The following is an 11,584-nucleotide window of genomic DNA, read 5'->3' as shown; positions in this document are numbered from 1 at the left end:
CAACTACGTCAGCAGAAAAAAACAGGCCTTTTGAGGCATAATGGGGGAGCAGCTGACAAAAAGTGTAAGACAAAGTAAATTAAAGAAACCAAGACATGGCAATAAAACAATGCAACAGCTGATGTTTTCAAAACAATGTAAATGTTTTTATTATATCACTTATTCTACTTTGGATGTTGTATGACTGTAAATCTATATACAGTCATCTTTGCATTTTCAAGATCAGTGGAAACACTGTCACTAAATTGAACAAAGCAATAAAATAAATATAAATTGAATTTGATTATATTTTGCTTACCAGCCTGAACCCAAGTGGAGAGTTTGTCCTCCTCATTTATTCAAGCATAAAGCAAGACTCATGGGAAATACTTCTCTTGAATGCCTTTCCCAGCGCTGTCACATATCAAAGTTTATCAAGTCACTAATGAAAAGACTGTCAAAACCAGCTGTCAACATTTACCCATTTGGCTTCCATAGGCGATCTGGGCAATCCCACCCTGATAACATGGCACTTTAGACTCTTTTCACACACTGAGATGAATGGAGGCTTGGGCAGAATATCTGAGCTGCTCAGAGTAAAGCAGTAGTTTGAATAATGAAGAGCTTTTAAAGGTGGGTTTGGAGTTATATGTTAACTGTGGATGCACACTTTGCAAATTATTTTTGGAAAATATCTTAAATTTGAACTGCCGAAATGAGAACTGAAATTCAACAACAGACTGGGCCGTCTGACCAATCAGAGCAGAGGAGGCTCTTGAAAGGAGGGATTTAGGAAAGACTGAATCTTTGAATGAACCATTTTCAGACTCTTTGAGAAATGTGATGTGCAATGTATATTATAAGAAAATTAAAGTTTTTTTTTTTTTTTTACATGGATGCTTGTAAACCTATTGTAGTGGGAGAAACAAAACAAAATTAGGAATATTTAAAACAGCATAATAGGGGCACTTTAATATATATTTTTATTTATTTAAATCAGCATAAATTGAAGCAAAAAAAATACATCCATCCCACATCCAAGTCATGAGATTTTTTTTTTTTTGCATGACAGTAATGAAAAATGGTGTGAAAATATGTTTAATTGTCATTAATCTCACACTGAAACAACAATAAAAATAGTCCTAAAATTGGCTTCTTTTTTGGGTGGGGTGAAATATCACCTGGTCATGTTCTTGAGATTTCATAAGATTCACAATTTCAAATTATAATATCATTTTTAAATGTAAATCAGCATAAATTGAAGGTGCTACCACGAATACAGCCATTCTGGAAATATTATAATGCTTTTTTCCACATCCAAGTCATGACATTTTTTTTGCATGCATAAAATGGTTAGAAAATATGCTTAATTCTCATTAAACTAACCTCAAAATGCAAAAAGCAACAACAAAAGCAGACATATATAGACCTAAAATAGACTTGGACTTTATGAAATTTCCTGAGATTCACAATTTAAAATGATAATTTAATAACATTTTAAAACGCTCTGATTTGTACTGAAACATTTTCGGCTTCGTCCTGCATACAGATTTCACAACAATCAAACAGTGTTTGACAAAAAGTCACAGATATTCTTTACCTATACTGTAGATGAACATGATTTGAATTTGACATACATTGCAGAACATGACTGGAATCTCAGCATGGGCTCAGTGTGTTGTGTGTTCAGTGTGAGCACTGTGATTATTTTGAGGTCTCACGCAGCTGCTGTGTTTGTCCTGACAGCGACTCGGCTCGGCTCTGCTCCACTCACTCTCTCACTGCTCCTGCTGGTAAGTGTGTCCTCGCGTCTTTATTGTCTCATGCACTGTTAGCATAGTTTTTTAAATGTGAATTGGTTTGACTGGATGTTTGATTGCCATACTGTAAAAGTAAATATATATTTCAACATGTATTCAGCATGAAAAGCATGTTTTAGTGTAACTCAGCATGTTTTGGGCTGAATTTCTGAGTAAAGGTCTTGTGTGTCTGTTGAATCCTATTGCAATGCATGAAGGGACATTGTAGGCTTTTATTTATTAAATGAGCAACGCAATTTTACAACATATCATTTGAACATTGACATGCTGAAGAATAAGCAGACAAGTTGACCATATTAAGGGTCTCTTGAAATAGACTTCAGGTCATGAACAGGTGCCATGTGCTTGTGAAATCAGGGGGTGTTATCAGCCTGGACTGAGTGGCTAAATTTAACCAGATAAACAGGGGAAACAGACAGTTGCTCTGTATCTCAGGGGGTAAACAACCCTAAACAGCTCTTTAGAAGAAGTAAGAATTAAATCAATTCAAAGCAGTCATCTCACAAGCTCTAATGTGCATCTTCACTTTTAAACATATAAGAGATTTTTTAAGGGAACTTTTCTGACCCCTCTGATGATGTATTCTCAATACATAAAAAGCTTTAGTTTTAAAGTATAAAGTATGTTTAGTTTTAAATAATTTATGAATAGCGATACGATCAGGGAAATACAACCTTTTAATTCAACCTAGAAAAAATCACTACTTGGTATGTGTAGCCTACTATTTCTTTATTACAAAACATTCTGTTTTATTTCATTAGCATCATTCCAAACAGATAGTTTTTTTAGAAAAGGATTTTTAATCGCTATCGCCACTATATGCATATTATTAGCATCATGCCAAACGTTATTTGGGAAAATATGTTTTCCTAAAAAAGTATTATTCAGTTATATTTTATAGTTACATATACATATAGTTATATAGTGCCATCTGAAATTTTCTTCTAGAATAATCATTTTTATCAAGCTTGCATATTTAAATTCAGTAATTTCACTTAAATGGCAATGAAAATTACCTATTAATTGTCATTTAAGTGAAATTATTGAATATATGAGCTTGATTAAAATGATCATTCTAGAAGAAAATTTCAGATGGCACTTTTGCATCTGAACTCTTCATATAAATCAAATATTTAATTAATCAGGAATTGTATTAATCAAAGTAAACTCACTTCTAAAGGGTAAGTTTTTCTTCAAAAACTGAAAAATCATTATCATCACATTAAACAATATCAGTAACACTTTACAATAAGGTATCATTTGTTAACATTGGTTAACTAACATGAACTAAAATTAATCAATAAAGCCTATTCTTAAAGCATTTATTAACTTTTGTTAATGTTATTTCACAGTGCATTAATTAACAGATACAACTTTTGATCTTAAAAACGTATTATTAAATGGTAACATAATATACGTTGCTGTAAATAATAATAAATATAATAATAAATATAGCTGCAAGTAGCAATTATTGGGGATCAATCGTTTTAAAGCCTTTAAGCACATGCGTAAAAAGATATAATGTTTTATTTAGCAAGCATGTAACTACTTAAATCATAGAAGGAAAAGACTATTTTCAGCCAATTTTAAAGTTTTTTAACAGTTATTGCTCTACTTCTGGCCTGATCTCTGTAAAAGTTTGCTTGCTTCTATAGAATCACATGGTGCATATGTACACCTAATTTTGTGAAGTTCTATGTACAGCAGACCATTTTTCTGTAATTTAAATGTAATTTTGCATTGAAAATATATAACGTTGTTCACCTTTATAACAGTTAAAGTGCCACCTATGGCATAAAAGTTTCCATGCTTCTTTAACAACAAGCTACGCGCTTGAACCCCTAATAATAACAATAAACGCTGTAGAGGTGTTGGTCATTGTTAGTTCATGTTAACTAATCTAGTTAACTAATGCTAACAAATGAAACCTTATTTTAAAATTTTACCATAATATCCAATCTTGTAATAAAACACAAGATGAAACATAGTTTGAAAAAGTTTCATTTTGCATAATTTAGTAGTTCCTAAACCAGGAATCATTCTTATACCAACAACAATCTGAATAAAAACCTTGTAAACGGCTACATTGTTCAATCTAAAAGCAATAAATTCATCCCATCATCTTTCACGGACTCTGCCCTGTCTCAATAGTAGAATATCATCAGGATGGAGAGCTGTTCACAACCTACAAATGGAGACAGCAAGGCTGATGAGACCAATGACCTCACTGAGGATCTGAGTCAGCAGCTGGAGGACATTATCAACACCTATCAGGTGAGCGAACAGCCAGGTGAGCCTGAGGATGTTGAGGAAGAGGCTGTTCCAGGCAAGGCCAAAGGGCAGAAAATGGAGAAGAAGATGCTTAAAGGCCTCGGTGAGTCACATGCAAGCTATTTAACATGTTACTTCATTTAAATCATTGGCAATGTGAATAATGATAAATTAAAACAAGTATTTCCTCTTTATACTGCTTATTTTACCCCTTTGCTCAATCAAACAGTGTGACCAAAGTAAATTGTGTCAATAATCACAGGGAAGGAAGCCATGCTGCTCATGCAAAGCCTGAATAAACTGGGAACGCCTGAGCAGAAACTAGAAGCTCTCATCAAAAAACATGCAGAACTGGTGAGTACAATCATTAACAATGTTCCGAATTTGAAACAGTAAATAAACTTTTTTAACAAAATACCTAATAAAAATAATGTATTCCTAACATTCAATGCTGGTGTACTGCTGCTTAACTAACTTAGACTTCAAGGGTACTGTAAATATCCATATATGCATTTGGAAAAATCAGCCCCCTTTTAATTCATTTTCACAGCTTTGTGAAACCATTTTAAGTATATTAAGAAATAAACAAGCTTTACATACGTGTATAAAATATATTTTATTTCAGTACAGATTTATTTAGGGTTGTCCCTAGACTGTCTTTATTGCACATGTCCAAAATTAAAAAAAAATTATTTATAGCTTGTTATATTCAAATAGTTTTCTATATATACAGTTTTTATATTTCTGTAAACAAAAGAGATCATAACAACATTGTTTGTAAAAATTACTTGCAGCTGGAAGAGCACCGTTCAGACCAGAAACAAATGAAGGTCCTGCAGAAGAAACTTCTCCAGGTGCTGAAGGAGAAGGATCAGCTCCAGAGTGAACACAGCCGAGCTGTTCTGGCCCGCAGTAAACTAGAGGGCCTGTGCAGGGAGCTGCAAAGACACAACAAGACGTTAAAGGTGCCAATATCATCCAATCTCATGGATATGATTGTGAAAACATCTTATATTGCTTTAAACACTGATATCTACTAATGAGCACTAATCAAAACATGCTCGACAATAATAAAAAGACAAAAGTGTGTCATAAAGTGGTAACAGGTTTAACCATTAGTTAACTATATTTGTTATATAAAAGTATTTCTAACATTTATCAATCACAGTTAATGTTAATTTCAACATTTACTAATACATTATTAAAATCAAAGGTTGTGTCTGTTAATATTAGTTAAAGGTGCTCTAAGTGATGTCATGCGTTTTTAAGGCCGAAACATTTTTTGTCACATACAGCAAACATCTCCTCACTATCCGCTAGCTGCCTGTCCCATAAACACACTGTAAAAAAACGCGGTCTCTGTAGACAGCCTAGACTCTATAAACGGCAAGAAAAACAAACTGGCCCAGTCTGGACCATGAAACATAACAAACAGTGTTCCAGCCAATAACCGACAAGAATGATTTAGGGGTGGGGGTTGGGGGGTTAGTGCCTGTGCACATGAAGGGGTGTGTGGGGAGTGGAGGAGAGAGAAGCATGAAGAGGAAAGTTAGCTAGAGGAGAGATGTCCTAGACAACAACAACGACTAACATTAGAATTATATTCTCTGGAATTTTGATATGGCCGACACACGACCAAAGAGACGACGTTCCGATGAACAAATTGCAGAAGAGGGAAAAAGGAGAAGGAATGCACAAAGTCACGAGTTTACATTGGAAAAGCACAGAAGGGAGGGGGAGGGGACGGGATGAGGAGGAGGGAGGGTCGAGCTAGCCTCCGTTTTGTTTGACAATACTTCGACGTCAATAAGAAGTGACGTCACCCAACATCGCTTAGAGCACCTTTAATGGACCTGGGCTGACATGAACTAAGAATGAACATTTGTATTACATATCTACTCTCACTCTGTCTCCTCTCCACCAATAAGCTGGTGTGTGGAGGGCATTCTGGCGCAATATGGCTGCCATCACATCATCCAGGTGGTTGAGGAGATTCCTCCTTCTATGTAAAGCGCTTTGTGCAGAGAAAAGCGTTATATAAATGTAATGAATTATTATTATTATTGTAATTATTATTATCTAGTTCAGTCATGAAACTCTTGAGGGCGCAGGCTGTGGTCCTTTACATGCAATTTGCAAGCTATCACATGACACAAGCTGATTGGCCTCTGCCGATCTTGCAGCAAATGAGATTCCTTGCTCAACATTTAAATAGTCTGGTTCATTGTTTACTGCAAGCTCTGAAACCCTCCACCTTCCCCAGCTCCACTTGCCTAGATATGCTATGGGATTTATGTATATTTATGCAGCAGCAGCATATCTTATGCTCACATCAGCATGTCTGTGTATCTATTAGTAGTAACAAGTCCATACTACAGAAATCCCACCCTGCAAAAACTAATTTCGGGAGGTAGCGATACCCCCCCCTGCCTCAGATCACCGAAAATGCATCTTAAAACCAGGTGGAAAAGGGGCTTCTCCCAAGCTCTCTTGAACTAAAACCAATCCGAGAGTTGTCATGATTGAAATATTGTTAACAAAGATTAATAAATACTGTAGAAACTATATTGCTGCTCATTGTTAGTTAGTTAATGAACGTTAAGTAATGGGACCTGACTAATGGGAAAGTGCTAAAGTAAGCCAAATAAAGGTAAGAAACAATGTTTAATAAATAGCACTGAAATGGCAATATAAAAAATCACAGTAAAAGGGTTTACATTTCAAGATTGCCCCCTACTGACAAACACAACAAAACACAAGATAACTTATGTCAACTTATGACCAAGATGGGTTTTTTTTTTACTAGAACTCACTTCTTTACTAGAACTCACATCTGTCTGATGACGCTTTTGGTGCAGGAGGAAACCCTACAGAGGTGTCGTGAAGATGATCTCAAGAGGAAGGAAATCACCACGCATTTCCAGAACACGCTGACGGACATCCAGGGCCAGATCGAGGAGCACAGCAGCCGCAACAACAAACTGTGCCAGGAAAACAGCGAGCTGGCTGAGAAACTCAAGGACATCATAGCAAAATGTGACCAGCGAGAGGCGGTACGGAAAACCAACAGGAGGTCACTCTGGTTTGACCTGAGATCATATCATTCCAATCAGTGATATTTTACTATCATTGAGATCCTATTATAGTTTAATATATAGAATTAATTCTATATATAGAATTAAAGAATTTCCGTCTTTAAGGGAAATTAGGTCATTTTTCCTGGTCATCTCAACGGCAAAATATTTTCCTGAATATATTTTCTGTTTTCATTTTAGTTAAATAGTAAATTTGTATTTTTTTTGTCATTTTCATTAACTTGCATTAAAAAATTTCATTAAAAATTCATAATTCATTTTTTTTTGCTGTGTAGTTTTTATTACAGTTTAAAATAAGTTTAATTAGATTTTATTTCAATTAATGTTTTTATTTTATTTTATGGTTTTAGTTTTAGTTAGCCTAAATATAATAACCCTGTTCTGAATAAAGTGTTTCAAACCTAGACGTCTTTAAGTAGAATGTGGATGGAAGTATATAAGAATAATTTAAGAATAATTGTATAATCTTGTTTTTGGCCTTCATGCAGAATCTTGAAAAAGTGTTCAAGCACCGAGACCTGCATCAGAAATTAATGGAGACAAAACTTAACAAGGCCAGCTTAATGCTCAAAGAGGCAGAGGAGAAACACAAACTGGAGAAGGAGCTTGTGAGTAAAATATCTAATGCCCTCAACTGCAAATAGTAAATTTGCATTGCATAAATGATCTTGCACACAGTACGCTAATTTATCTTGCTGCTATTTTGAAGAAATATAAACCATAAATTAAACAAATTTAAGCAAAGAACTTAACCCCTGAAATAGGTATACTATTTTTTCTGCGACTATTTAACTACTTCTGATCTACATGTATTCTCCAGTTACTGAAGCAGACTGCAGAGGCCAAAATACAGGTGAAACATCTGAAAGTACAAGAGTCTGATATGAAAGCCCAGGTACATTTTCATCAAATATTACACATCTCTAGTTTTTTTTGTTTTTTTTTCTCTAATCATATTTGTTCACAAAATAACTCACTTGTTTTCCGGTTAGCTTGCTGTATATTCTGAGAAGTTTGATGAATTCCAAGGAACGGTATCTAAGAGCAGTGGTGTGTATGCCAGCTTCAAACAAGACATGGACAAGGTGTGTATCCCTGACACATTTCTAGTCACTTTATAGTGGTTAAGTCATTATACGGTATTATTTTTCAACGTATAAGAAGAACATTGTAAAAATAATAATATTGTAGAAATATCGCAATTAACTGTTAGTCATTAATCAAATAATATACAGTACATATAATCAATTTTTTTTTTATTTGAATGCATTAAATTGCTTTGTTGAAATTTGTTGAAATTTTATTTAGTCTTTTTACATAAAATGCATCATATTAAGTATGTTTTTGAGCTACTAAAAGGGGCTTGGGGTCTCTCAGTTTCAGGTTTTATTGTTAATTAAAACTAAAACTATTAAAAAACTTTTTGTTAGATGAAATACATAAAAAAAAAAATAATAATTATGTTGCCTTGGCAAATAACAGAAATACATTTAAGTCGAAACACTAAAATTACAAACTGCAAATGAATAAAATCTAAAACAGAACTAAAACTAGCACTTAAACATGAAATAAAATGTATTAAACCTAAATAGTAATGTTTAAAAAACAATAAAACTAATAAAAAAACAAATGCACATGACAAAATTACTAAAAAGTTCAACAAAATTTAAAATTAACATATAAAAATCAATGCCAATTCAAAATATTAGATAGTCCAAATGCAGAACCTGATTTCGCCAAATGCAACATGTTCCTCCTTAACATCTCTGTTGATCCTGGAACAACATTCCAATCAACCAATCAGATTTGAGAGACAAGTTTACAGTTTATGTGAAGATTAGGCTTACAAGCAGGGTTATGTGCTTCTACTGTTATTCACATATCATTTCCCTCTGATTTTAGGGATAACTTTACTGGTAAGGGTTAGGATACGGTATGGTTATTACATTTCCGGACAGGAATGTCGTTCCAGGATCAACAAAATATGCGTCTTACTCTGCAAAATCACAATGTCTAATACTAAAATAACACTAAGCTAAGATGTTGATTTGTATTACAGATGGCAAAGAAGATGAAAAAGTTGGAGAAGGAGGCAATTGGCTGGAAATCCCGTTTTGATGGCTGCAATAAAGCTCTTCTTGATATGGTTGGAGATGTAAGTTGCTCAGTTCATACATCATAAATCAATATTGTAGAATGCAGCGAACCATTTCTGAATATTTAATGTTTTCAACTAAACACCTAGCTGTACAATAAGAATCAAGAAAATGAATCTTGACACAGTGTTTCAGTATTGCTGAAAGTGTAGATATGGAGCAATATGATCACGATTGTTTCATGCAGAAAGCACTGAAGGAGAAGGAGATTGAACTCTTAAGCCTGAAGAACCAGAAACTTGAGAATCTCTGTAGAGCGCTTCAAGGCGAGAGGAAAACACTGTCTCAGAAGCTCAGCGGATCCGAACAGGCCGGAGCCGACGATGCGGTGGCTGCTGCGTCCGTCACTACAGAGAAAGCTAAAGAAGCAACCGAGGAAGTTGCAGTAACTAAAGAGGAAGAGGCAGTCTCAACAGAAACGGTCAGTCAAGATCCAGAAACCCCCATTGATCCAATCTGTAAGTCTCCCGCAGAAGCAACGCCGCTGACCAAAGAGCTCTTCAACCTGAAGGCTGAGAAAGCTCGGCTACAGGAGATCGAGGCAGCGTTCACCATTCGCCGCCACATGCCGCCGGAGGCTTGCGAGGACTCAGACATCTGTGCTGAGAGTCTAGACAATGCTCAGGGTGAGCAACAGGTCGGAGAGGAGCTCAACTTCACAGAGGAGATGCAACCCCTCACTGACACACTGTCTGAAGAACATCAAGAGCTCAGAGACAAAGACATGCAGTCGGTTGATTAGACAGGCTAATCCAAATGTCAATTTCTCACACATTCACGAATAAAGTTTATTCTACATCTTTGCGCATCATGCTTGTAACTCGATGTTTGAACTATTACACCATACATGCTTGTAGTATTATATATTTCAAGACAGCATAAGCGATGTGAGGTTAGACTAACAACTCTGAACTTGTGAAATGGTGCATTCATTTGGAGAAACTTTGATGCAATGTTTTGGAAAGTACAGACAGAGAGAAGATAATATTACATTTTCAAACTAAATCATTATTGGCTCTTTATTAACTTAGATATTTCTCTCTCTCTCTCTCTCTCTCTCTCTCTTTCGGTTTGCTCTCTTTTTTTTCGGGGTTCGCCACAGTGGAATAATCCGCATAGCTGATTTGGCACATATTTAACACATAGACTGTAAAAAAATATGGACGTATATCCATGGCGTCACCCATAGGTTTCTGAAGAGCATTTCTGAAGCTCAAAGTGGGCAGAGCCGCCCGTCGCCATCTTGGCAGACATGAAGAGATCTCACTAAAAGAAAGGCTTTATTTTTATACTGTAGACGAATGAATGCTGACTTAATACTCTTACAAGAAACTCATTCCTGTGAGAGTGATGTTCGTTTTTGGAAATCACAATGGGGTGATGAGGTTTACTTTAGTCATGGATCGAACCACTCCGCTGGTGTTCTCATTTTGATCAACAAGTTTAAAGGAGATATTGTTGAGTCTTTGGTTTCTACGGAAGGAAGATGAGTTATTCTTGTCACTAAACTTGATAATGCTACATTATGGCCACAATTTAAGTTCTGCCAACAAGTGTCTTATTTCTAGCCTGGCAAGTCAGACCTACATCAAGATGTTAGGTCTGGCAACTCACCATTGTCAGGGCTCAATCCGAGGGTCGGGATAAACGGTTATCTTTCAAATTCGCTCTGCATGCAATAGGATAGCACTACAACCAACCAGAGTGTTTTCCCAACAGCGGAGCTTAAAACTTTTGCTGTATCTGGCTGGCAAAACTACGAACACATCTTTTTTAAGAATGACTTAAGTGCCATTCTTTGTTCTTTTCTCAAAGAAAAGCTTAACTCCAAGTCCTCCAGAGTCGCGGCCAAAGCCGATTCGAAAGGCCGCTGTTCGCCAGCAGCAGCTCTTCTCTGTTTTCAAGTAGCAGGGAATTCACGCGGAACCGTCACAACTCTGTCGTCATTATGTTAAGCCCGCCCACCGACTCTATACACGATGTGATTGGCCTGACTAGAGTTTGGTTTTTCCAGCTCGAAAGTCAACGGAGAGTTGCTAGACTACCCTGGCTGCAAAATAATTTTTGCTGCCGCTAGGGTGCGTTTAGATTTCTAGGCTATCTTATTTCATCATTACAGGGGGAAATTGAAGCTTTAAAAAATAAATATCAACAGGTGTTTATTATTATTGCTGGAGATTTTAATGTTGTTTTAGATAATTCAGCTGACAGATTTCCTCCTAAAATGGGCCTCAGTAATAACATTATTTATACCTTGTGTGAT

The 11,584-nt window shown here is 35.7% G+C and overlaps 1 protein-coding gene across 2 annotated transcripts; it reads left to right on the top strand.

Moving 5' to 3' along the window:
* Positions 1-1,515: 1,515 nt before the first annotated feature.
* On the top strand, positions 1,516-10,121 carry txlnbb (taxilin beta b). Of its 2 annotated transcripts, none has more exons than XM_084097638.1 (10): positions 1,516-1,772; positions 3,951-4,173; positions 4,333-4,424; positions 4,865-5,035; positions 6,929-7,123; positions 7,654-7,773; positions 7,986-8,060; positions 8,158-8,250; positions 9,225-9,320; positions 9,509-10,121. In XM_084097638.1, exons 2-10 carry the CDS (start codon positions 3,966-3,968, stop codon positions 10,061-10,063), a joined length of 1,605 nt encoding a protein of 534 aa, XP_083953764.1. In that variant the 5' UTR covers positions 1,516-1,772; positions 3,951-3,965; the 3' UTR covers positions 10,064-10,121. The 2 variants fall into 2 exon arrangements, with proteins under 2 accessions (XP_083953764.1, XP_083953765.1); XM_084097639.1 differs by having other exon boundaries at positions 1,658-1,772; positions 3,954-4,173.
* Positions 10,122-11,584: the final 1,463 nt, after the last annotated feature.

This window comes from Abramis brama (genome assembly GCF_963993115.1).
Source record: "Abramis brama genome assembly, chromosome: 21".
NCBI lineage: Eukaryota > Metazoa > Chordata > Actinopteri > Cypriniformes > Leuciscidae > Abramis > Abramis brama.
This window is presented reverse-complemented; position numbering and strand designations above follow the sequence as displayed.

What these genes read in the sequence shown, in the direction of transcription:
- txlnbb (XM_084097638.1), top strand. Translation starts at nt 3,966, where the DNA reads ATGGAGAGCTGTTCACAACCTACAAATGGAGACAGCAAGGCTGATGAG. An exon ending in TCAAACAAGACATGGACAAG is followed by an intron (nt 8,251 to 9,224) that starts GTGTGTATCCCT and finishes TTTGTATTACAG; the next exon opens with ATGGCAAAGAAGATGAAAAA. An exon ending in TTCTTGATATGGTTGGAGAT is followed by an intron (nt 9,321 to 9,508) that starts GTAAGTTGCTCA and finishes TGTTTCATGCAG; the next exon opens with AAAGCACTGAAGGAGAAGGA.